The sequence below is a fragment of the Oreochromis aureus genome, linkage group 22 (genome assembly GCF_013358895.1).
Source record: "Oreochromis aureus strain Israel breed Guangdong linkage group 22, ZZ_aureus, whole genome shotgun sequence".
Classification (NCBI taxonomy): Eukaryota; Metazoa; Chordata; class Actinopteri; order Cichliformes; family Cichlidae; genus Oreochromis; species Oreochromis aureus.
Window position 1 is genome coordinate 28,349,664 of NC_052962.1, and position 26,496 is coordinate 28,376,159.

At 39.5% G+C, this 26,496-nt stretch overlaps 2 protein-coding genes across 4 annotated transcripts; one reads left to right on the plus strand and one right to left on the minus strand.

Annotated features, from left to right (window-relative positions):
• The first annotated feature begins 271 nt into the window (after positions 1-271).
• Positions 272-8,945, plus strand: fbxl6 (F-box and leucine-rich repeat protein 6). 3 transcript variants are annotated; one of them, XM_039606048.1, is made up of 11 exons: positions 272-375; positions 454-592; positions 1,907-2,506; positions 3,129-3,287; positions 3,376-3,439; positions 4,125-4,256; positions 4,744-4,851; positions 4,956-5,069; positions 6,699-6,930; positions 7,147-7,387; positions 7,516-8,945. In XM_039606048.1, exons 3-11 carry the CDS (start codon positions 1,989-1,991, stop codon positions 7,643-7,645), a joined length of 1,698 nt encoding a protein of 565 aa, XP_039461982.1. In that variant the 5' UTR covers positions 272-375; positions 454-592; positions 1,907-1,988; the 3' UTR covers positions 7,646-8,945. The 3 variants fall into 3 exon arrangements, with proteins under 3 accessions (XP_039461982.1, XP_031589424.1, XP_039461983.1); XM_031733564.2 differs by lacking the exon at positions 454-592; XM_039606049.1 differs by lacking the exons at positions 272-375; positions 454-592 and having other exon boundaries at positions 1,885-2,506.
• On the minus strand, positions 8,296-25,693 carry eppk1 (epiplakin 1). Its single transcript, XM_039606045.1, has 3 exons — positions 25,589-25,693; positions 22,340-22,459; positions 8,296-21,888 (listed from the first exon to the last, which is right to left on the minus strand). Exon 3 carries the CDS (start codon positions 21,872-21,874, stop codon positions 9,047-9,049), a length of 12,828 nt encoding a protein of 4,275 aa, XP_039461979.1. The 5' UTR covers positions 21,875-21,888; positions 22,340-22,459; positions 25,589-25,693; the 3' UTR covers positions 8,296-9,046.
• Between the last annotated feature and the right edge of the window lie 803 nt (positions 25,694-26,496).

Consider the following 26,496-nt stretch of genomic DNA (forward strand, 5'->3'; position numbering starts at 1 on the left):
ATCCTACAGGATGTTAGTTTTTATCGAAAAGACTGCACTTTTATATATTTATTGTTAAATTGCGTGTTTCTATGCAAATGAATGATTTTAAATTTTTATTTATTTTTTCATAATGAGTAGGTGGATTTTTTTAAATGCTCTCAGTTTTGTGAGAAATGCAACTCTAAAAGTAAATAAATGATTTAAAGTTTTTTAAAAAAAAATATTTATATTTAGTCTGCGTGGAATTGCAGCTGAATGTATTATAACGACGGTAATATTTTGTTACTTGAAGACATCTAATAAAGTTTTTTGTTAAAAAAAAAAACCCCAACAATGCGAAGTGCATTATGGGTCCACTTACTGCAGTTGTCTTCATGATCTAGCGGCCGGCAGGTAATGTAAAACACCAATTTATAAATGTATTGTTTTAAAAAGCATTTCTGTTAATAACATTTGTTTAATTATCGACAGGCTCTGATAATGTTTACTGCCGCCGTCGCAACGATTTCCATGCCGTATTTTGTCATATTATGCTCCAGGGCGATTTGTGGGAAGTAGCTCAGTTAACTGGTGCCAGGTAGCGTTAGCTAACTCTCTAAACAATGGCCAGGTAGGTAAGAGCTTAGTAATAATAAAATGTTAATATATTGCGTTTGTAAAGTATTTGATCGTCATTTCTCGTACTTCACATAAAGTCGTTGGTAGAGCCGTCTTCTGTTTGCAAACAATGAACATGCGCGCGCAGCTTTGAAGTGGAAAACGGCTTGTTAGCAAACGTGGACAACAAATTTCTGGCTCATATCTTTACATAAAGGGAATCAGCAAAACTACAAATGCATTCAGTAAAATCCACAACAGCCTCTTTCAGGATGCAGTTGCTGTACTCCACATTGAAACCCCAAACAATAGAAAACAGGGACAAATTAAATAAATTACAGTTCTGCAGCGAAATATTGGATCCTTGGCTTCATGTGGCTGTAACAACTCGACATTGTTATAGATGTGGTCATGCAGAAGTCTCCGTGGACTGTGATATTTGCAGAGGACAATGTGAGATGTAGTGAAGGTAGGTAGAAGGTGTAAGTGAGTTTGGAGAGGTGGAGGTATGCTCTTAAGAGAAGAAAAATGAAAGTCAGTAGAAGCGAGACATATCCACGTTTGTGAATGAGATGGAGACTGGTGTGATAGAGAAGCTGCAAGGCATACAGTTAGTGATAGTTTAAATACCTGGGGTCAATCATCCGAAGGACAGTGCACAAGAGAGATGAAGAAGATGGAGTGGGTGGAGACGGGGTGATTTGTGACAGAAGCATAGCAGCAAGACTTAAATGGAAGGTTTACAAGATGGTAGTGAGACCTGCTAGGATTTATAGAGGAAAACGACACATTTTCACACCAAATCTCTTTCCCAATCTACTGACATTCCCAAGCTCTTCAAGAAAGACTTTTATCAACACACCTGTTCAACTCTGAGCATGCCAACTGTGTAGTTATTCTAACTTTTACTTTAGTGAGATTACCTATTGTGAATAGTTACAAATGTTCTGTATAAGGAACAATTTTCCCTTTTAATTTCTGTGTATAAAAACTCCTCATTACTTATTTGCAGATAAAGACGTGGTGCAGGATGTTTTGCATCTGTACAGCTGAGTGTGAATTTTGTGCCTAAATATTGGGAGTCATGAATAATCAATTCTTAAGTAATCTGTATATTTATGTGCAGTCTACAATATGCAAATAGGAATGTCAATTTAAAGTCATGTTGCTACATCCTCGTTTACTTTATCTAACCATAATTTAGACGTGACTTTTACAGTTTTGTTTTTATGACCACTTTGCTCACTTTGCTATGTGCATTTTATTTTATCCCCAGTGGAGATCAGATTACTCTCACAGACTTATCTTGATCTGCCTCTCATTCCAGACATTAACACCTATGAGGCTACCATGCTGATATTTAGTTTTCCTGGATTTAATCTCACTGTAAATTCAAGATAGCAGCAACTATGGATGCATCTGAAGCAGAAGCCTCAACACAGAATCAGGGAAAAGAGGAAGGTGCATCATCAGGTCAAGGAGATGCTGGAGCAAAACCAAAAAAGGCATCTTTGAAAAGAGCTGCAGATGCGAAAGCAAAAAAGAAGCACAAAAAGGCTCGAGTGTCCAGACCTGCCCAGCCTGGTTATACTGTCCATCAAGGGGAAGATATGCTTCTCGTTATATCGAGTTCCACCTCTCAGTATGACGGGTCAGTGTGGACTCTTAAAAAAAAGAAGGGAAGCAAAAAGAAGAAGTTGGCAAAAGGAAAAGGAAAAGCCAGTCAGGTTAAGAAAAAGAAGACAGTCAATGCCAAGCCCAAACTGGAAAGTAAACCAGTTATTGAAAAAGAAGAAAAAGTCGCAAATTTGTTTCTAACTCAGGAAGAAGACGACCACAGATGGGGCCAAAGCCTGCCTGAGGAGGTGCTAATTAATATTTTTCAGATTGTGGTCATTCAAGAGGGAGCAGTGCCCTTTTTATGCAGGTATTGTGTCGTACATGTGATTTATTTTTAAATAAACTTATGAGATTAAGACTGAAATATTGCATACACTATTTTAATCAAAACCATTTCAAGCAAGTTAATCATCTTTCACTTACTTCAATACCTTGGAAATCAATCTCATAACTTGAAGTCTGAATCTCTGTACATAACCTTTATTATTATTATTATTATTATCATTAAGACTTTAAACTATTTAATTTTATGTATAACATTTAGGAAAACTGAAAAAACTCCCTTCACAGAAATTTCTTTACATATGTGATTGAACAGTTTAAAGCATTCACAAGCAGGTACTCATATTTAAAAAGCTGAGTTGACTAAACTGAAGCTGTGTTGGATATGCATTTTTTCAGCTCTACTCAGGGAAGTAAAAGTCAAAGAATCCATCTTCTTCCATTTAATTCAATTCACAAATGATAGGGTGAGAGGCAGGGCATACCCTAGAAGTGTCAATAGTGTGTCACTGGGCTAACATATAGAGACGTTCAGTGTGAGGAAGCCAGCATACCGACTCAGAGAACCCAGAAAGGAGCTTCTCGAATTGAAGTGACAGTCCTAAGTACCGCACCGCTTAATTCTTCCTGGTGTGTTTTCGGTGTAGGGTGGGGAGAGTTTGTCGTCTGTGGAACGCCGCTGCCTCCAGTCCGATCCTGTGGCGCAGAGTGACTGTCGGTCACTGCTGGATTGCACCAGGGAGGAGCCAGCTACCAAAAACTGAGAAGAAGATTAAGGACACTTTGGACTGGCTGGCACAGAGCAGGTTTGTACTTTATTTAGTTTTTTGCTTAACTCTTATATATTTAAAATATTATTCATGTAAACGAATTCTAAACTGAGTTGTTTTCTAGATTCTCTCAGCTGCAAGACTTTTCTCTGTGTCACTGGACAAAGAACGTTGACTATGCATTAGAGGTAAGTCATCGAGAATTAAACATTATTTGCAAGATCTTCTCATCTGAAATGATTAGTACATTCATACACATACAAATCCACAAACAAGCTCTCCTCACACAAGTTCAAAGAAAAGATACAAGTTTTCTTGGCAACTGTTTTGATAATCATTGATTATTTTTCTTTACTTAGTAATTGCTGGTTTCAGCCTCTCAAGCTTAGAGAGTGTAAAGTTAAAGAATATTTCTGGTGTCTGTTGGAGGCAATTTGAAGTTACTCGCTTTGGCTTTTATATTTTATAGTGAACATAATGATGAAAACCTGTAGTTAAAAATGAACTAAAAGATCCATCATTAAATATAATGTGATCCCATAAGCCCCATATCCCAAGAGGACAAATTTCTATTTCATTTTTTTTTGTCCAGAGAGTATTTTTGATTTTCCAGCATATTGATCTGGTACATTAAAAAATTACACCGGTTGCGAATATTTTCTTCCCAGCCTGACAAGACCAGGCAAAATTTAACAAGCCTGAATACAAAATAAGTCTTAACCTGAAAACTCACCTCATCGCACTGGTGTTTGTTCATTTTGGATCCTGCTCATACATAAATTACAGTTCACTTAAAAACAATACATAAATATTTGAATTAAATTTTGGTTTATGTAATACTTAATATGTGACTTTTTTTGAAATCATCATCAGGTTGTGTCGCAGTACTGCCTTCATCTTTGCTCCCTCAAGCTTTCTCAGTGCACAGGAGTGACAGCGGCGGCCTTCCGCAGCCTCGGTCTGCACAGCCGCTCCCTGCACAGCTTAAATCTCCAGCATTCAGAGGTACGTGGACCTGTGTAGAGATTTTCTAATAGAAGCCATGCAAAGATCTTTTGCTTTATTTGAGCTTCACTGTGTAATGAGGTTACACAGTGCAATGAATGTGCAGTGTTTTACAGTACAGGGAAAGTTTCTCTATGCTTGCTCTAAATTTAAAGTGTAACTTATGAAAGTAATTCATATAATATTAGTTACATAATTAGATTTTTCAGTGAAGGATGTTCAGTTAAGCACTTTAGGATAAACAGATATCAACGATGAAAAATATGTTGACTGTTTTTACTTGTCTTGTATTTATCTGTATGATCTTTAATGAATATTTCCTCATTTTTCATCCACTTTAGTTTTTTACAAAAAGCCTTTATATTGACAATAGAAACACTTAGAATTTGGTGATATATCACCTGTAGCCAGCATTTAAAAGAGGACTTTTTTCATCCAGGCACGATTGCATGTAGAGAATTTGCAGGATAACTTGCTTTTGCTGTAGTTCCAGGTTGAAGGACTCATTGAGTATCTTGAAAACCATGGGAGCCAGATCAGGCAAATATTGTTCACTCATGGACTAAAGAATGACAGACTTCTGGCTGCAATCACTGTAAGACTTTTGTCTTCTTGTTTGTGAAACACATGGTACACAAAGTCAGTGCTGCTGGACAAATGAACTTAACAAATGCAGAGCATTGCTGTTTGTTTTTCCAGCGGGGATGCTGTCCCGATTTGGAGATGCTGGAGGTCAACACCAAGCTTGACAGTAAAGACTGTGAACTTCCTGTTTGCATCCAAGCACTACAGGTGGCATGCCCTAAACTCAAGGTAAAACAAAGATCTTCTTTGTTTCAAAGTGATTACATTAGCTTTTTGATATAGCTGCTGAAAATGTATACATTAAAGTTGAAACTCTTAATCAAGAAGATCAAGGAAAGCAGACGTTTTATTGATTATTGTTTGATTGTTTAATGTTAATATTAGGGGTGCAACAATACATGTATCGATATTGAACTGTTCGATACAGTGCTTTTGGTTCGGTACGCATATGTATCGAACAATACAAAAAATTTTATTTATTTTATCAACTTTTCTTTTGACGATGCTGTCTGTGTTGAGCACTCAGTGGATCTGCATTCGACTACTCCGCCTAGGCTGCACTGTCGAGTGCAGATCCACTGAACGCAGCGCAAGCTAGCAAGACAGAAGCTAAGCTCGTTGCAACATGGCAACTGCCTCAACGCTACCCGAAATTGAACCTCCCCCACCCTCTTTCAGATCTGGCCTTTGGAACTATTTTGGTTTTCATGTGAAGTATGACCCTGATGGTAACCGCGTCATGGGCAAAAATTAAAACAGTATGTCGGATGTGCCACGCAATGCTCAATTGGTGGGAACTAGTGCGTTAGCGCAGTTAGCTTGTTAACGTCTTGACGCCGTCCAGCTCCACGCACGGGGCGATCCGCGGTAACTTGTTAACGGAGATTTGCCGCGTTATGTTGTTAACGGAGATTTGTCTCGTTATGGCGTTAATGTCATTTTAACGAGATTAACGCTGACAGCACTAGTGGGAACACAACGAATATGACTGCACATTTACGCTGACATCATCCTAGTGCAAAGACAAGTGGAAGCAGACAAAAACAACAAGCACGAATGCTACAAACTTTACCTGAGTCATTTAGACAGCCGTTAGCACATGATTGTCCTTATGTGACCTGATATGTTTAATGTGCTGCTGAGAATATACCCCAGAAGAAGCGTATAGTATAGCTTTTATTTTGGAAAGAGCCATTTCTCTGTAATAAACTCTCTTTTCCAAAGATGAGTGATTTCTCGATCAGATAGATTTATTTTTCTCGATTTTTTTTTTTATTATTTTGTTGTTTCAGCAACATTAAATTTAAAAACTGTACTTTTGAGTTAAAATATATATTTATAATTTTAATAAATGACAAATTAAAAAGGCATGAACATTTTTTTTGTATCGAAAAAATATCGAACTGTGACACCAAAGTATCGAACCGAACCGAACCGTGAATTTTGTGTATCGTTGCACCCCTAGTTAATATTTAAATTCCAGCTTTTCAAAGACTTTTTGGATCTCTTGGTTCTTGACTGCTGGTTGAAAAAACAAAAACAAGATGTTTGAAAATGTTATCACGAACCCTGGTTGTATATAATTAGATTTTTTTTGTATTTTTTGAAATGCTACAGAACAGTTACTTAAGTGAACATGTTCTGTGGAATTCCTGCTCCACCTTTTATTCTTGGACTCTACTAGAATGACTTTATGTCATTGACAGTCTAAAGTAATTCTTATTCCTCTTATACTTGGCTACTGTGCAGCATTTATGTGACAGAAAATAAGGAAAAGCCCAAGTAGCACTAAAGCCAGTAGCTGTAGCTTCTTATCTACTGATACAGTTTGCACTTTGCTATGCATTACTTGTTCAGACCTTCCGGATGCTCAACGTCCGACCTCTTCATAAGACAATGCGTACCGGTGTCGACTCAACATTGGGCTTCCCATTACTGGAGGAGCTTTGTATCGCAACCACATCTTTTTCCTACTTGACCGACAGGGATTTGAGGGACATTCTCTTCGATTCCACCAAACTGCGAGTGCTGGACCTGCGAGGCTGTTCTCGAATCACAGCGTCTGGTCTTGCAGCTTTACCCTGTCTTGGTATGTTCGTCAGAAAATTAATGCTTTTTGCTTTATGTCACCAATACTGAGAAGCTCAGTTTGGCCTTTTCAGAATTAATCCATGATGACCTGGAAGTCGGAGTCAGGAAAATGTTTAGACTGTACACAAAATGTATCAGAATTATTTGAAGAATTCACATTTTAAAACCATTTCAAACATTAATTTGCTTTATGTTACTATCTTGTATTTGGCAGAGCTTGAGTGTTTGTTCTGGGGACAATATTTCAGCAGCCATGTTGGGTTGTCATCGCTTAAGAAAGGACTTCACACGTTGACCCAAAAATGGAGTCGAACTTTGCAACAGCTGGACATTGCATATCAGCTCTTCACTGAGGAAGACTTGGAGTTAGCAATGAGTTACCTTTGTCAAGCTGAGGCAGACACACTGCGCTCACTAAACTTGAGTGGGACCAGAATTACACCACGTGCACTCAGGTAGTTAGTTTGTACTTTCCTCAATAGCTCTACCAATCCTAAATAACTTCTTTATGAGACAAAGTGCAAGCAAAAAGAACCAAGAATTAGTCAGCCGTTCCCATTCACATCTGTGCTTTGTTTTGCAGGCCAGTCATTGGACAAATGACTGCTCTAGACTACCTCAACCTTTCGTCCTGCCGCTATCTTCCAAGAGGAGTGAAGAGGATTTATCGTGGCCAAGAAGACATCCGCCAGCTGCTGGACAAACTGGAGTAGCTCTCACATTCATGTAGTTCCAGAAATCAGAAACCAAATTTACAAGGCAGACTTGAATATCTTAATGCAGACCTCTTTGTGGATTATATTGTCTAATTGATGTGGATATTTTGCCCTCAGGATTTTTTGGTAGACATTTTTTCTGTCTGTTACCATGTTTGAATGCAAAAAGCAGTAGTTTGGAAAAAGAAAAGAAAAACTACTGTATTAATGTCAGGTGGGTTGTTTTTTGTTTGTTTTAAACAATGACCAACTCACACTATGTGTGACACCTAGTACTGTAAATAGATCATCCTATTTGTAAAACTAAATATTCATTTCTGTTATTCCTGCCTCTTTTTGTACACTTTTTTAACAATCATAACAATCGTGTCAAAAAATAAAATCGCTTTTTGATCAAAAATAAATGTTCAACATGTCACGATAAAATTAGGGTTGTATTTGTCTTTATTTCCACTAGAGAGTGCTGTCCTCTCAAGATAAATTTTATCTACTGGGACTGGTCATACTGGATTCATACCTTGCTTGTAGCAACATGTTTAAATATAGCAAATACATGTAAACGAATGAATGGATATAAGTGCGTATATGATTGTTCCAAAAATGTAAACATGTTCCAACAAGAGTGTTTGATAATAAAAGACACAATATAGTGTTCATAACTCACTTGTTTATTGGTTCAAATGGCAAAGTAAGCAAAAAACTGAGAAAAAAAGACAGCAAAAGTATATTACATGTACCCACATTCAACCTTTGCCCAAATGTGAAACAGCACTGCCCATTTAGGTAAATTAAGACTGAGTCTGGCTCAGCTAAAACTACTTACAAGAGCGTAAAAAAGAAACTCAAATCTCCAACAGAAACAGGAAAAACGGTAAACCATAGAAACAACATTAAAAATCCAAAATGTTAAAAAAACAAAGACATGGGGGAACTTCTGGCAACATTTGCTATGTGTTTTGATGTATATAAAACAGAGGGTTTTAAATGATTTTTCACCTTTATTAAGTGCAAATTGAATATAAATGCTGACATTAGGTTATATTTGGTTTTCAGTGGTTTTTGACACATTTTTCGGTTTATATCTTTGGAATAAAAATGTATACATTCCAGCTGAGTATGTCAATACTATGACCTCATTCTACAATAAAACCAATTCTTAAATTTTCTTTAGTAATGAACTAGGTTTTCAACAAAACAAACCTTCCAACATTGTACAATAAAAGCAATTAAGCAAAGGTGTTGTGTAATCAATCTAATGGCTTGTTTTTTAGTTATGATAAGATTACACTATGTTTTCTCCACATATCTTTCAGTAGAACTTGCAAAGTATTTTGTAATCAAGAATGAAGTTATTATTTTATGTTGTACTCAGTTAATACAGTAAAATTGAAATAGCGTTCACTTCTGCAGTGGGAGTAAACTGAGGCCTGTAATGGGATCTGTAATACACCTCTCAACCAACTGGAGATATGTGAGGTTCTCTTGAGTGTTGGGGTCAAAGAAGCCCTTAGTGTCATCATCAGGATCAGATAAAATCTGGTTCATTTCTTCATCGAAGTAACCTCTTTCGTATGCTACCTGTACAGGCACTCTGTGACTGTGCACCGGGTCAATTATGCCTCCAGTTGCAATTTGAGCTTCAAGCAGACGAATTCCATGATCTTTCACAATTAGATCTTTTTTCAAGGCCTGGAACAAAGAAATTGTTTCTCCAGTATAAGGATCTTTGTACCCTGTCACTGCCCTTTCTGCTGAGATCAGTTTGTTTTTCCACGCTTTGCCAATAACTCCTTGAGCCACAGCTTCCTCTACAGAAAGCTTTTTGTTCTTGATTGGGTCAATGATAAAGCCTGTGGCAGCTTGGGCCTCCAGCAGAACCAGAGAGGTACCAGGAGCGAGCAGACCTTTGCTTTTTGCTTCATAGATACTCATTGTCTTTTTGGTGGACTGGAGATACACTCCTGCAATGCTGTTGGTCCCCTCAAGGTACTTGCGCACTGAGTCCATTTCACTTACTTCTGTTACTGTAACTTTTCCAGCACTAAGATCCTTGTAGAGTTTCTCATCAATAATTTTGGACTGAAGCAGCTCAGTAGCAGAGACATCCTTTCTGATTCCATGGAACTTTTCAACTTCAGTAGTCTCTGTGATTGTTGTGGTGATGGTACTTTCTGTTGTGCTACTGTCCACTTTAGTTTCTGGTGGTTGGGACATGACGATTGATGAAGATGATGAAGTTGTGTCTTGTGTATGCTGCCCAATGATTGTCAGGATGATTTCCAAAAGGCGCTCTATTGTGATTGAGCCAGCCTTGTACTGTTGGACAAGGTCTCTCCGCTTCTCCTCAGTGATATATTTGGAGTACAGCAGATCCCACAGAGACACTGTTTGTCCTCTGTATTTTCCTCCAGCTTTGGTTGTTATTGTAGACTTCAGAATAAGTTTAGTTGCTTCATCGACAAAGAAGTAATACTCTCCTTTCTTGACAATGACAAGTAAACTGAGGCCTGTGATGGGATCTGTAATACACCTCTCAACCAACTGGAGATATGTGAGGTTCTCCTGAGTGTTGGGGTCAAAGAAGCCCTTGGTGTCATCATCAGGATCAGATAAAATCTGGTTCATTTCTTCATCAAAGTAACCTCTTTCATATGCTACCTGTACAGGCACTCTGTGACTGTGCACCGGGTCAATTATGCCTCCAGTTGCAATTTGAGCTTCAAGCAGACGAATTCCATGCTCTTTCACAATTAGATCTTTTTTCAAGGCCTGGAACAAAGAAATTGTTTGTCCAGTATAAGGATCTTTGTACCCTGTCACTGCCCTTTCTGCCGAGATCAGTTTGTTTTTCCACTCTTTGCCAATAACTCCTTGAGCCACAGCTTCCTCTACAGAAAGTTTGTTCTTGTTGATTGGGTCAATTACAAAGCCTGTGGCAGCTTGGGCTTCCAGCAGAACCAGAGAGGTACCAGGAGTCAACAGACCTTTGCTTTTTGCTTCATAGATAGTCAAGGTCTCTTGAGTGGACTGAAGATAAACTCCTGCAATGCTGTTGGTCCCCTCAAGGTACTTGCGCACTGAGTCCATTTCACTTACTTCTGTTACTGTAACTTTTCCAGCACTAAGATCCTTGTAGAGTTTCTCATCAATGATTTTGGACTGAAGCAGCTCAGTAGCAGAGACATCCTTTCTGATTCCATGGAACTTTTCAACTTCAGTAGTCTCTGTGATTGTTGTGGTGATGGTGGTAGTTTCTGTTGTGTTACTGTCTGCTTTAGTTTCTGGTGGTTGGGACATGACGATTGTTGAAGATGATGAAGTTGTGTCTTGTGTATGCTGCTCAATGATTGTCAGGATGATTTCCAAAAAGCGCTCTATTGTGATTGTGCCAGCCTTGTACTGTTGGACAAGGTCTCTCCGCTTCTCCTCGGTGATATACTTGGAGTACAGCAGATCCCACAGAGACACTGTTTGTCCTCTGTATTTTCCTCCAGCTCTGGTTGTTGTTTTAGACTTCAGAATAAGTTTAGTTGCCTCATCCACAAAGAAGTAAAACTCTCCCTTTTTGACAATGACAAGTAAACTGAGGCCTGTAATGGGATCTGTAATACACCTCTCAACCAACTGGAGATATGTGAGGTTCTCCTGAGTGTTGGGGTCAAAGAAGCCCTTGGTGTCATCATCAGGATCAGATAAAATCTGGTTCATTTCTTCATCAAAGTAACCTCTTTCATATGCTACCTGTACAGGTACTCTGTGACTGTACACCGGGTCAATTATGCCTCCAGTTGCAATTTGAGCTTCAAGCAGACGAATTCCATGATCTTTCACAATTAGATCTTTTTTCAAGGCCTGGAACAAAGAAATTGTTTGCCCAGTGTATGGATCTTTGTACCCTGTCACTGCCCTTTCTGCCGAGATCAGTTTGTTTTTCCACTCTTTCCCAACCACTCTTTCATCCACAGCTTCCTCTACAGAAAGCTTTTTGTTTTTTACTGGGTCAATGACAAAGCCTGTGGCAGCTTGGGCCTCCAGCAGAACCAGAGAGGTACCAGGAGTGAGCAGACCTTTGCTTTTTGCTTCATAGATGCTCATTGTCTTTTTGGTGGACTGGAGATACACTCCTGCAATGCTGTTGGTCCCCTCAAGGTACTTGCGCACTGAGTCCATTTCACTTACTTCTGTTACTGTAACTTTTCCAGCACTAAGATCCTTGTAGAGTTTCTCATCAATGATTTTGGACTCAAGCAGCTCAGTTACAGAGACATCCTTTCTGATTCCATGGAACTTTTCAACTTCAGTAGTCTCTGTGATTGTTGTGGTGATGGTACTTTCTGTTGTGCTACTGTCCACTTTAGTTTCTGGTGGTTGGGACATGACGATTGATGAAGATGATGAAGTTGTGTCTTGTGTATGCTGCTCAATGATTGTCAGGATGATTTCCAAAAAGCGCTCTATTGTGATTGAGCCAGCCTTGTACTGTTGGACAAGGTTTCTCCGCTTCTCCTCAGTGATATATTTGGAGTACAGCAGATCCCACAGAGACACTGTTTGTCCTCTGTATTTTCCTCCAGCTTTGGTTGTTATTGTAGACTTCAGAATTAGTTTAGTTGCTTCATCGACAAAGAAGTAATACTCTCCTTTCTTGACAATGACAAGTAAACTGAGGCCTGTGATGGGATCTGTAATACACCTCTCAACCAACTGGAGATATGTGAGGTTCTCCTGAGTGTTGGGGTCAAAGAAGCCCTTGGTGTCATCATCAGGATCAGATAAAATCTGGTTCATTTCTTCATCAAAGTAACCTCTTTCATATGCTACCTGTACAGGCACTCTGTGACTGTGCACCGGGTCAATTATGCCTCCAGTTGCAATTTGAGCTTCAAGCAGACGAATTCCATGATCTTTCACAATTAAATCTTTTTTCAAGGCCTGGAACAAAGAAATTGTTTGTCCAGTATAAGGATCTTTGTACCCTGTCACTGCCCTTTCTGCTGAGATCAGTTTGTTTTTCCACTCTTTCCCAATAACTCCTTGAGCCACAGCTTCCTCTACAGAAAGCTTTTTGTTCTTGATTGGGTCAATGATAAAGCCTGTGGCAGCTTGGGCTTCCAGCAGAACCAGAGAGGTACCAGGAGTGAGCAGACCTTTGCTTTTAGCTTCATAGATGCTCATTGTCTTTTTGGTGGACTGGAGATACACTCCTGCAATGCTGTTGGTCCCCTCAAGGTACTTGCGCACTGAGTCCATTTCACTTACTTCTGTCACTGTAACTTTTCCAGCACTAAGTTCCTTGTAGAGTTTCTCATCAATGATTTTGGACTCAAGCAGCTCAGTTACAGAGACATCCTTTCTGATTCCATGGAACTTTTCAACTTCAGTAGTCTCTGTGATTGTTGTGGTGATGGTACTTTCTGTTGTGCTACTGTCCACTTTAGTTTCTGGTGGTTGGGACATGACGATTGATGAAGATGATGAAGTTGTGTCTTGTGTATGCTGCTCAATGATTGTCAGGATGATTTCCAAAAGGCGCTCTATTGTGATTGAGCCGGCCTTGTACTGTTGAACAAGGGCTCTCCGCTTCTCCTCAGTGATATATTTGGAGTACAGCAGATCCCACAGAGACACTGTTTGTCCTTTGTATTTTCCTCCAGCTTTGGTTGTTATTGTAGACTTCAGAATTAGTTTAGTTGCTTCATCGACAAAGAAGTAATACTCTCCTTTCTTGACAATGACAAGTAAACTGAGGCCTGTGATGGGATCTGTAATACACCTCTCAACCAACTGGAGATATGTGAGGTTCTCCTGAGTGTTGGGGTCAAAGAAGCCCTTGGTGTCATCATCAGGATCAGATAAAATCTGGTTCATTTCTTCATCAAAGTAACCTCTTTCATATGCTACCTGTACAGGCACTCTGTGACTGTGCACCGGGTCAATTATGCCTCCAGTTGCAATTTGAGCTTCAAGCAGACGAATTCCATGATCTTTCACAATTAGATCTTTTTTCAAGGCCTGGAACAAAGAAATTGTTTGTCCAGTATAAGGATCTTTGTACCCTGTCACTGCCCTTTCTGCTGAAATTAATTTTTTTTCCCAGTCTTTGCCTATAACTCCTTGGGCCACAGCTTCCTCTACAGAAAGCTTTTTGTTGTTGATTGGGTCAATGATAAAGCCTGTGGCAGCTTGGGCCTCCAGCAGAACCAGAGAGGTACCAGGAGTCAACAGACCTTTGCTTTTTGCTTCATAGATAGTCAAGGTCTCTTGAGTGGACTGAAGATAAACTCCTGCAATGCTGTTGGTCCCCTCAAGGTACTTGCGCACTGAGTCCATTTCACTTACTTCTGTTACTGTAACTTTTCCAGCACTAAGATCTTTGTAGAGTTTCTCATCAATGATTTTGGACTCAAGCAGCTCAGTTACAGAGACATCCTTTCTGATTCCATGGAACTTTTCAACTTCAGTAGTCTCTGTGATTGTTGTGGTGATGGTACTTTCTGTTGTGCTACTGTCCACTTTAGTTTCTGGTGGTTGGGACATGACGATTGATGAAGATGATGAAGTTGTGTCTTGTGTATGCTGCTCAATGATTGTCAGGATGATTTCCAAAAAGCGCTCTATTGTGATTGAGCCAGCCTTGTACTGTTGGACAAGGTCTCTCCGCTTCTCCTCAGTGATATATTTGGAGTACAGCAGATCCCACAGAGACACTGTTTGTCCTCTGTATTTTCCTCCAGCTTTGGTTGTTATTGTAGACTTCAGAATAAGTTTAGTTGCTTCATCGACAAAGAAGTAATACTCTCCTTTCTTGACAATGACAAGTAAACTGAGGCCTGTAATGGGATCTGTAATACACCTCTCAACCAACTGGAGATATGTGAGGTTCTCCTGAGTGTTGGGGTCAAAGAAGCCCTTGGTGTCATCATCAGGATCAGATAAAATCTGGTTCATTTCTTCATCAAAGTAACCTCTTTCATATGCTACCTGTACAGGCACTCTGTGACTGTGCACCGGGTCAATTATGCCTCCAGTTGCAATTTGAGCTTCAAGCAGACGAATTCCATGATCTTTCACAATTAGATCTTTTTTCAAGGCCTGGAACAAAGAAATTGTTTGTCCAGTATAAGGATCTTTGTACCCTGTCACTGCCCTTTCTGCCGAGATCAGTTTGTTTTTCCACTCTTTGCCAATAACTCCTAGAGCCACAGCTTCCTCTACAGAAAGCTTTTTGTTGTTGATTGGGTCAATTACAAAGCCTGTAGCAGCTTGGGCTTCCAACAGAACCAGAGAGGTACCAGGAGTGAGCAGACCTTTGCTTTTTGCTTCATAGATACTCATTGTCTTTTTGGTGGACTGGAGATACACTCCTGCAATGCTGTTGGTCCCCTCAAGGTATTTGCGCACTGAGTCCATTTCACTTACTTCTGTTACTGTAACTTTTCCAGCACTAAGATCCTTGTAGAGTTTCTCATCAATGATTTTGGACTCAAGCAGCTCAGTTACAGAGACATCCTTTCTGATTCCATGGAACTTTTCAACTTCAGTAGTCTCTGTGATTGTTGTGGTGATGGTACTTTCTGTTGTGCTACTGTCCACTTTAGTTTCTGGTGGTTGGGACATGACGATTGATGAAGATGATGAAGTTGTGTCTTGTGTATGCTGCTCAATGATTGTCAGGATGATTTCCAAAAAGCGCTCTATTGTGATTGAGCCAGCCTTGTACTGTTGGACAAGGTTTCTCCGCTTCTCCTCAGTGATATATTTGGAGTACAGCAGATCCCACAGAGACACTGTTTGTCCTCTGTATTTTCCTCCAGCTTTGGTTGTTATTGTAGACTTCAGAATTAGTTTAGTTGCTTCATCGACAAAGAAGTAATACTCTCCTTTCTTGACAATGACAAGTAAACTGAGGCCTGTGATGGGATCTGTAATACACCTCTCAACCAACTGGAGATATGTGAGGTTCTCCTGAGTGTTGGGGTCAAAGAAGCCCTTGGTGTCATCATCAGGATCAGATAAAATCTGGTTCATTTCTTCATCAAAGTAACCTCTTTCATATGCTACCTGTACAGGCACTCTGTGACTGTGCACCGGGTCAATTATGCCTCCAGTTGCAATTTGAGCTTCAAGCAGACGAATTCCATGATCTTTCACAATTAGATCTTTTTTCAAGGCCTGGAACAAAGAAATTGTTTCTCCAGTATAAGGATCTTTGTACCCTGTCACTGCCCTTTCTGCTGAAATTAATTTTTTTTCCCAGTCTTTGCCAATAACTCCTTGGGCCACAGCTTCCTCTACAGAAAGCTTTTTGTTGTTGATTGGGTCAATGATAAAGCCTGTGGCAGCTTGGGCCTCCAGCAGAACCAGAGAGGTACCAGGAGTCAACAGACCTTTGCTTTTTGCTTCATAGATAGTCAAGGTCTCTTGAGTGGACTGAAGATAAACTCCTGCAATGCTGTTGGTCCCCTCAAGGTACTTGCGCACTGAGTCCATTTCACTTACTTCTGTTACTGTAACTTTTCCAGCACTAAGATCCTTGTAGAGTTTCTCATCAATGATTTTGGACTCAAGCAGCTCAGTTACAGAGACATCCTTTCTGATTCCATGGAACTTTTCAACTTCAGTAGTCTCTGTGATTGTTGTGGTGATGGTACTTTCTGTTGTGCTACTGTCCACTTTAGTTTCTGGTGGTTGGGACATGACGATTGATGAAGATGATGAAGTTGTGTCTTGTGTATGCTGCTCAATGATTGTCAGGATGATTTCCAAAAAGCGCTCTATTGTGATTGAGCCAGCCTTGTACTGTTGGACAAGGTCTCTCCGCTTCTCCTCAGTGATATATTTGGAGTACAGCAGATCCCACAGAGACACAGTTTGTCCTCTGTATTTTCCTCCAGCTCTGGTTGTTATTGTAGACTTCAGAATTAGTTTAGTTGCCTCATCAACAAAGAAATAATACTCTCCTTTCTTGACAATAGACAGAAAGTTTAGCTCTGTATTTGGATCTCTGAAGCACCTCTCAATCAGCTGGAGATATGTGAGGTTCTCTTGAGTGTTGGGGTCAAAGAAGCCCTTGGTGTCATCATCAGGATCAGATAAAATCTGGTTCATTTCTTCATCAAAGTAACCTCTCTGATATGCCACCTGTATGGGTACTCGATGGCTATGGACTGGATCAATTATGCCTCCAGTTGCAATCTGAGCTTCAAGGAGACGGATGCCATGATCTTTCACAATTAGATCTTTTTTCAAGGCCTGGAACAGAGAAATTGTTTCTCCAGTGTAAGGATCTTTGTACCCTGTCACTGCCCTTTCTGCTGAAAGCAGTTTTCTTTCCCACTCTTTGCCAACCACCCCTTGAGCCACAGCTTCCTCTACAGAAAGCTTTTTGTTGTTGATTGGGTCAATTACAAAGCCTGTGGCAGCTTGGGCTTCCAACAGAACCAGAGAGGTACCAGGAGTGAGCAGACCTTTGCTTTTTGCTTCATAGATGCTCATCACCTTTTTTGTGGACTCAACTCTTACACCTGCTATACAGTTTGTAGCTCCAAGATACTTTTGAATTGATTCCATTTTGACAACATTTTCTTCAGTTACTTCACCTTGTATAATTTGGGTGAAAAGGTCCTTTGAGATAATCTTTGACTCAAATAATTCACTGGCTGAGACTTGTTTTCGTAATCCTTTGAACTTTCTTTCCTTGGATGATACCTCTGTAATTATAATTGTGAGTATTTCAATCATCTCCTCAATTTTGGTCACTCCTGTCCGGTATTGCTGTATAAGCTGCTCCCTTTTTTGTTCTGATATGTATTCAGATAACAGTACTTCCCACAGTGTGACCGTTTTGTTTTTAAATTTTCCTACATTCAAGGTCATCTTTTTGTTTTTCAGTGCAAGTTCAATTTGCTCATCTGTGTGAAACTCTTTTTCTTCATGCAGCGGTAGGAGAAGTAGCCCAGTTTTAGCATCTTTCTCACATTTATTCATCAACTGACCATATGACAGCTTTTCATTGGTATTTGGGTCAAAGAATCCTTTTGCATCATCTTTGGGGTTCAACAGAATTTTGTGAGTTTCTTCATCCAGACATCCCTTTTTGATAGCAATATGAATTGGCAGTCTGTGACTTTGATTTGGGTCAATAATTCCTCCTGTTGCTATCTGCACATCAAGAATCCGAAGGCCATAGCTTCTTTCTCTCAGCTTTTTTTGCATGGCTTCAAACAGTGATATTGTCACATCTGTATATGGATCTTTATACCCAGTGACAGCTCTTTCAGCTGAAAGAAGTTGCTCACGTACATCTGGCCCAATCACTCTCTCTTTTACAGCCTCTTCCACAGCATAGAACTCGTTTTTGAGGGGATCAGTGATCCATCCTGTTGCAGCTTGAGCTTCAAGTAGTAGAAGTGCAATGCCAGGTGTCAAGAGGCCTTCATTTTTTGCTTCATATATGCTCATCACTTTCTGGGATGGATAAACCTTAACTCCAGCAATGCTTCCAGTTCCTTTCAGGTATCTTCTCACGGGTTCACCTTGTGTTATTGTTTCTAAGGTGAGGTTTCCTTCTTTCACCTGTTTGAATGTTTCTGCATCAATGATTTCAGAATCCAGTAGTTGTTTTGCAGTGACATGCTTTCTCAGACCCATTATCATTTGGGGAGTTTCAGTCTTCTCCAGTTTTTCTATTGTGGTAATCACTAATGTGATTATGGTTTGGACACTAATCTGCCTTGTTCTGTATTTTTCAATCAATTCAAGTCGCTGATCCTCAGTGAAGTAGCCAGAGTGAATCAGGTCCCACAGTGTAACTGATTTTCCAGAATAGTGTCCTACAGATATGCTGACACTTGTCTTTTCAAAGTCTTCCTTAATCTCCGTGTCAGTATAAATCTTTTGCTTTGTTGCTGTAGCTTTTGGTGTGTCATTCAGTGGCAGGAGAAACAGTCCAGTTTCCTTATCTTTCACACATCTGCCCAACATCTCCATGTATGTCAGATTTTCTTTTGTCTTTGGGTCAAAAAAGCCCTTTGTGTCATCACTTGGGTCTGTTAGGATTTGATTAAGTTCTTCATCAAAATATCCCTTCTTGTATGCAACTTCAAGGGGTAAGTGGAGACACTTTAAGGGATCGATGATACCACCTGTAGCAATCTGGGCCTCAAGTAAACGAATGCCATGCTGCTTGACAATAAGATCTTTTTTCAATGCTTGGAAGAGAGAGATCTTCTGACCTGTGTATGGATCTTTGTAACCAGTGACAGCTCTCTCTGCAGACAAAAGTTTTTCATACATTTGTGGACTAATCAACTTTTCTTTGAGAGCTTGTTCAACTGTAAGTTTTTTGTTATTCAAAGGATCAACAACAAATCCTGTAGCTGCTTGTGCTTCGAGGAGGCAAAGGGCAGTGCCAGGTGCAAGAATGCCAATTCTCTGTGCCTCATGAATGCTTATTTTTTTATTTGAGGGTTGCAGTATCAACCCAGCTACACAACTTTTTCCTTGTAGGTAGGCTCTCACACTGTCCATTTTCATCACATCAGTGCTGTTCATGTTTCCAGCAAGCAAACTGTTGTAGGTGTTTTCATCCACAATTTCTAGATCCAAAAGGTCCACAGCAGAGACTTCTCCTCTGAGACCTTCAAACTTCAGTCCTTCTTGCTGTCGTATCTCCTTACTCTCAATGATCTCTACAATGGTCTCAGTGAGTTGCTGAATTGTGATTTTCTTTGACCTGAAGAGCTTGAAAAACTCCTGTCGTTTGTCTTCAGAAAGATATTCTGAGTTGATAAGATCCCACAGTGTTGTGTGTTTGCCCTTGAACCTACCGTACTTGACAGTAACTATTGTTGTTTTGAACAATTCTCTGATGTTGTCATCTATCTTTATTTTGTTGCTCTTGCCTTTGAGAGGTAAGAGGCACAGGCCTGTACTAGGATCTGTTACACATCTGGCCATGAGCTGCAAGTATGTCAGGTTCTCGTGGGTGTTGGGGTCAAAGAATCCCTTGGTGTCATCACTTGGATCATCCAGGATCTGATTCATTTCTTCATTAAAGTACCCCTTCTTATAGGCCACATGGACAGGTATGCGATGGCTGTTCACTGGGTCGATGATCCCACCAGTGGCAATCTGTGCCTCCAGGAGCCTAATGCCATGGTCTTTTAGGATCAGGTCTTTTTGCATTGCTTGGAACAAAGAAATTATTTCTCCAGTGTATGGATCTTTGTATCCAGTAACTGCTTTCTCTGCCGATCGCAGCTTTTGACACACATCAGGCCCCACAATCTTTGCTTTGACAGCTTCATCCACTGAAAACTTTCTATTTCCAATAGGGTCAATAATGAACCCTGTTGCTGCCTGTGCCTCCAGTAGAATCAGAGCAGTTCCTGGCATCAGCTTTCCTTTCTGTTTGGCCTGGTAGATGGTCATGATTTGAGAATCAGGAAGCATAATACCTGCAATGCTGTCTTTCCCTTTTAAGTACACATTTACATTTTCATCTTCAATGACTTCCTGCACAGATTTCTTTCCCTTCTTGAGGTCCTCTAAGACCTCCTGACTAATGATATCTGCTTCCACAAGCTGCTTGGCTGTAACAGTGTCTCTGATGCCTTCAAAGACGACGTCAGTTGTTTTCACTGACTTTTCTATCACTTCCAGGACTGTTGTAATGATCATCTTGATGGTAATCTTCCCCTCTCTGTATTTTTTAAAGATGTCTTGCCTCTGGTTTTCATCAAAGTATTCTGACATCAGCAGTTCCCACAGAGATACTGTCATTCCCGCATATTTGCCATATGTCACTTTCACTTTCTCTGCCTTGAAAGCCGTTTTAGTTTGGTAGTCAATGAAACTGAAATTTACCCTGTCTGATTTATCACGTAAAGGGAGGAGGCACAGTCCAGTAGTAGGATCGGTGACACACCTTTCCATCAACTGAAGATAGGTTAGATTTTCTTCTGTGTTTGGATCAAAAAAGCCTTTTGTGTCATCTCCTGAATCCTCCAATATGGCATTCATTTGTTCATCAAAATAACCTCTCTTGAAGGCCACTTCTGTAGGAAGTCTATGACTGTTGATTGGATCAATTATTCCACCTGTAGCAATTTGTGCTTCAAGCAGGCGGATTCCATGTTCTTTGACAATGAGGTCTTTTGAGAGTGCTTGAAACAGGGAGATAGTTTCACTGGTGTATGGGTCTTTGTATCCGGTCACTGCTCGCTCAGCAGAACGCAGCTTTGCGTGATATTCTGGGCCAACAAGTTTGTTTTTGACAGCTTCATCCACAGTGTACTTCTTATTTTCTACAGGATCAATCATGAATCCAGTAGCAGCTTGTGCCTCCAGGAGAACAAGCGATGTCCCAGGCATCAGTATGCCTTGCTTCATGGCTTTATAAATGCTCATTCTCTGATTGGTTGAGAGTATAGCAATGCCTGCAATGCTGCCTTTGCCTTCCAGGTATTCTTTCACTGTTTCAATCAACATCACATCCTGTGTTGTGGTTTTCCCCTTCTGCAGGTCATCATATGTTTCTTTGTCAATGATCTTTGATTCAAGGAGCTGGGTGGAGGAAATGCCTTTGCGCAGACCTTTGAAGGTGATGCAGACAGGAAGAAGCAACAGGCCTGTATCGGGCTCCACAATGCATTGCTCTTGGAGGCTTCTGTAGTTAAGATTTTGTTGCAAAGTTGGATGATAAAACACTTTGAGCTCTGACATCTGGTCCTTCAGCAAATCTTTTTGATAGTAGCCCTTCTGAATTGCAGAGTCAACTGAAATATATGTCTTATCGACAGGATCAAACAGGCCTTTTGTGGCTATCTGTGCTTCCAGCAGCCTCAATCCATAATCTTTTGGAACTAAATCTTTTTGCATAGCTTGGAATACAGATATCATTTGGTTGGTGTAGGGGTCTACATACCCAGTGATTGCTTTCCCTGCTTTAAGGAGTTTCTCTTTCATCTCTGATCCAACTATTCCCTCTTTAACAGCATCCTCTACAGGAAGCTTTCGGTTGTTTATTGGGTCTACAATACCTACTGTGGCAGCTTGTGCTTCAAGCAGAGCCAGTGCTGTTCCTGGCTTAAGCATACGCTTCTTCATGGCTTCATATATGGTTATCTTTGTCTTTGTCTTTTCCAGAAATATACCAGCCACAGGTTCATGGACTTTTGTGCAGCCATTTTGCTTCGCATCGCCATCCTTAAGGTTGGAGTCCATCTTGACCTAAAGGGCTGTGTTAAAACAGAAACGGTTACAGAGCTTGTTTTGTATGTGGTATCTTATGATTCATAAGTAATAGTAAAGCACAGATCTGAGACACATTTGGACACACTGCAGTTAAACTAGATTATGCTGGCCTGATTATAAAATACACATGTATTGATTTGGATGGACAAAATAACTTGGCAGGTTTTTATACAGTTATTTCTCATACACAAATTATTCAGACTGAATAGACATTGCAGATTGCAATGACAAATTGTATTTAAGTCTGGCTCCTAGAGGGGTTTTTTTAAGAAAGTAAAATAAACACATTATAGTATCCAGCATAACTCTGACTCCTTAAATAACTTAATAACTAGTCTGGAGCAATTGAAATACAAATACATGGTAATTGATTTTGTTTCCATTAATTGTACTGTAAGTTTTGGAATTTATTATCTTCCAACTGTAATATCAAACCTTTCAATTTCCTTTTTGAGTACGTGGACAGCCTTGGATGCTTCCTGTTGTTCCAAAATCCAAGATCCAACACCAGTGGCTTCCTGATTTTTATGATCTCAGAGCTTTGAAACTCCGTCCCTGGAGAGATAAGGTGGTCGTAATAAGTTTGAGCTTAAATTTTATTTGTTTATGATTTGATATTGAAACTATTTTATGCCATTTCGCATGAAGTTTCTAAATCACATATGGGTAAAATACACACCATTTCATCACTGACCTAGAATGTAGGTAAAATGTTAAAATGTCCATACAGCATTTAGAGTTTTTTTTTCTACTATGTTATTAACACTTGCTGTTACCATGACAATGATCAAAGTCTGTATGGCTCCTTTACAAACAGCTACTTTCCTTCACAGATGTCCCAGATGCCGATGTGGGCAAGTTTGTACTGCAGAAATACTGTTTTGGTTTTGTTTTTTCTAATAGTTTTTCTTATCATTTCATCATGCCCTGCACAGATTCAAGAACAAAAAAACTATTAATTACGTGTCAGTGTCTGAGCACTTTTCACACACATCCCCCATTTGCTTTTGGCAGTAATAGCAGTGTGTCAAACTGGAACAGCCACATGCCCTGTTTTGTAATAACATGCAAGGGAAAAAACAACAACTGCAAATACAAGAGTTCATGTCTATTGCAATCCTGTGCACCAAAGTCTAAATTTGCAGAGCTTTATAAACTTGTGGCTGAGTTTTGTTTGCTTGTTAGACCCTCACTTTTTATGTCTAGCCATAAAAAGCCACAAAAGAGCTAAATTCACGACGGCATTAAAATATCAGCTTCAAGAAAAAAAAAATATTTGACTTTTTAAAAAATTTAATCAATTTGCACTCCAATCCAATATGATTTAAAGCTTATGAAGAGCTTTTTGTTTAGAAATTCTACAACTTAACCCAAATTTATACACATCCACTTGTACTTAAGGTACTAAATTTAACATCTAAAAACAGGGAATAATAAAAGCAAATGCATAATCTTTAAGCATATTCTTTATATGGTGCATGAGAAGTTACTGTACTGAAAAGGCTTTGCAAAGATCACATCTCAGTTAATTATTGTTACAGTTAGTAATTACTATCACAAAAAAATGTAGTGATTTCACAATTTTCTGAGAACCAGTGGGTCTTTCAACCTTGTGGGGATTGGTAACTGTCACAAATTATGTCATGACACTTGTAGGAGTCAACACAATAAGGCTCAGAAAAACAGGGTGTGAACTGAAACTCAGCCAAGCTACTCAGAAACATGTTAAGTGTTAAGTCACAGATAGAGCTCTACTGTGTGCATGATTGTTTTCATATGTTTACTGTGATAAACTTTAACAGACGTTTAGGCTGTGTGAGCTGCACTACCTGAGATGTGTATTAAGCAGCTGTTATTGATAATGTGGCAGAAAGATGCATAGATAAGCAAAGTAACACAAACAGATGTGGATGTGAAGTCCGCATAACTTTCTATTTGTACAAGAGCAGCAGGTCTGTGGCAGTTCAGTATCTCTACCTGCAAGTGCTCAATTTACATCTCGTGTTTGTCACCCACTTTGTAAATATTTGAATGTTTTTGAAGCTTTCAAGCATTCACTTTACATTTATGGCACCATGTGAATTTGCTTGTCATATCATAAAGGCAAATACACTTCCTGCACAAAGTTAAAGAGTTACCCAACTGTGCTAACACCGCTTCACTGTTTAACGGACAGGGAAGCACTGTCCATTATATGCAGGAGCAAATATACAAGAAATTTATTTTAAAAACTACATTTTGCTTCCATTTTCACCTTTACAAGATCTCTAAGCACAACTAACTGTATATTCAGTGGCCTCTTTATTAGGTATCATCTGTCACATATGTGCATTTACTCATAAAGTTACATTTTAGTGAACTTCATGTGTAATAAAATTATCCACTACTCTTAGTTACAGTTTATCTTACTCAGACTTGGTGTGCAGAGGTGTGTCTGGGCTATATTGAGGCCACCAGCATACATGACACACCCCTGAACACAACCGAGTCCAGCAAACAACTCTATAACCTCAGTGCTAAAACACATAATTGACTTCACAGTTGTGTGATGGTGTTAAGGAGAACTGATTAGAGGCATCAAAAATGTAGACCTAAAGTCAAAAGAGCATTCGGTTACATTAGATTATCTAGTAGTACTGTATAAAAGGAACCACTTTTGGGGCTCTGATTAAAATATAATGTTGTATTGATGTTGTTTATTCTTCTTGGTCCATTAAAAATCAGAAAACAGTAAAAAGGGTCTTTGTATCACTAAATGATGTCTGTTTTTAAATCTTATTTTGTCAGATTAACAGTTCAAAACTGTTATTTGGAGTTAAAATGGTCACTTGTGAATCTCTTATATTAGAGGAGCAAAAACAGTTGAGTAATAACTGACATAAAATAGCACCAGTTTAGTAAGAAAGTGGACCAAAGATTTCCCAAGGAATACATACATATATAAATAATCACATGACATGAATGAGTTATGATGTTTCTAACTGTAAATCTTTAGGTTGAGCCAAGGATCGGTCTGAATGACAAGATGTTGGCATTGATAACCAGCAAACCTAGTATACTTTTATGGAGAATCAGTCAAGCAGTTTTAAGATTGACACCTAACTGCAAATTACTCACAACTTTCTCTCACTTGTGGGCTACATATTCTGTAGCAACAAGCCCAGTTACATCATATGTACACTTCAGCCTTTGTTGTGCATTTTTGATGCCACCCCAGCAATAAAATACAAGTTATTGGCTAGGAATGAATGAGACAATATAGTATCACTGATGCAGGTGTTGCACAACAGTTTTTGGAGCTGTAACTGCGGAAAATCCTGGAGTCATTGTGTAAATAGATCCAAGGGTGATGTCAGCACAGTGTTTAGACTTGTTGAAAGCCTCATTAGCAACGTACGGGCATATTTATTTTACCAGCGGCGGTCAAAGGTGATCAGTGAGGAATTTGTGCATTCCCTTTTTATCTCAGGGTGTTGGCTAAGAGCACAGGATAGAGACACTTTCTGTTTCCTCTCATTTTGCTTTGGCAACACAGTCTCACTCCTACTTTCTGAGGAAACGACTGTCTATATATGGTTCTAGTTTTATCTAAATGCCAGTCAAAGAAAAGTTTTTTTCTTTAGAAAAAAACAACCAAAGAAACTACTGTTTTACACAACCAAACTAAAAAAAAATTGCTCTTACCCAAGTGTGCTTGGATGATATCCCAGCTCTGTACTGGCGAGCTTTCAGCTTCAGCTGGTATGAAAGACACCACAACCCTGAAGTGCTCCCAGCATCTCAGAAGTGTTCACTCCTCACTGGTCAGATATAAGGCAGGCCCAGCTAAGCCCCTCCCCTATTGAGGTTCAGCCTCCTCGCCTTGGGCTGTGAGAGTGAGACAGCCGGAGATCCTTTGCACTGAGCTCAGGATGCCAGGAATTCCTGCAGACTTCCTCGGAGCATGTCTATTGTGCTCTAAAACAATAAGGGCAAGCAAATTGATTCTTCCTAACTGTACAAAAGGTAGGGAGATTTATTAAAGTTATGCATAAGATAAAGTAAGCTTTGTTGACTGTACAAATTCTTAAGTGTTGTGAAGATTCTTCACAAGGGTCTCATTCACTTTTTTTGTCCTTTACTAATGTATAGTCAATATTTTTTACTTTTCACAATGTGTAAACTTGACTGGGTGCGAATCTTTCTTATCAAGCCAGCCAGGTTGTGACATGCAGAGCCGGATGCCCTCTGATTACACCGAGCTTTGTCCTTGTATTACAGCTTCCCTCAGGTTTGGCAGGTTTTCAAGTGTGGAAAGCAGAAACCCGACAGGTGTGATTGGCTTTTCTGTCTTACTAACAAAAAAAAGTGTGTCACAAAACAGACTGTACGGAAAACACCTGTTGTTTGTTGTAAACCAGATGCAAAGACATTAGTCACATAAAAATGATAACGTCAATATCTTATGACTAACACGTTTGTGGAAACTGTCTGAAAACCTTGTGATAAATCAAATTCCACAAATGTATGTAAGAACATGTTATGGGTAAGTAAATGGGTTTGGTTGACAATTTTTATAAGCAAGCTCCAAAATGATTTCATAAATTAGGAAA

Bases quoted from the DNA above. Each gene is read 5' to 3' on its own strand.
- fbxl6 (XM_039606048.1), top strand. From the start codon at position 1,989: ATGGATGCATCTGAAGCAGAAGCCTCAACACAGAATCAGGGAAAAGAG. The intron at 4,852-4,955 runs GTAAGACTTTTG...TTGTTTTTCCAG, and splicing joins GACTTCTGGCTGCAATCACT to CGGGGATGCTGTCCCGATTT. The intron at 5,070-6,698 runs GTAAAACAAAGA...TTACTTGTTCAG, and splicing joins TGGCATGCCCTAAACTCAAG to ACCTTCCGGATGCTCAACGT.
- eppk1 (XM_039606045.1), bottom strand. From the start codon at position 21,874: ATGGACTCCAACCTTAAGGATGGCGATGCGAAGCAAAATGGCTGCACA.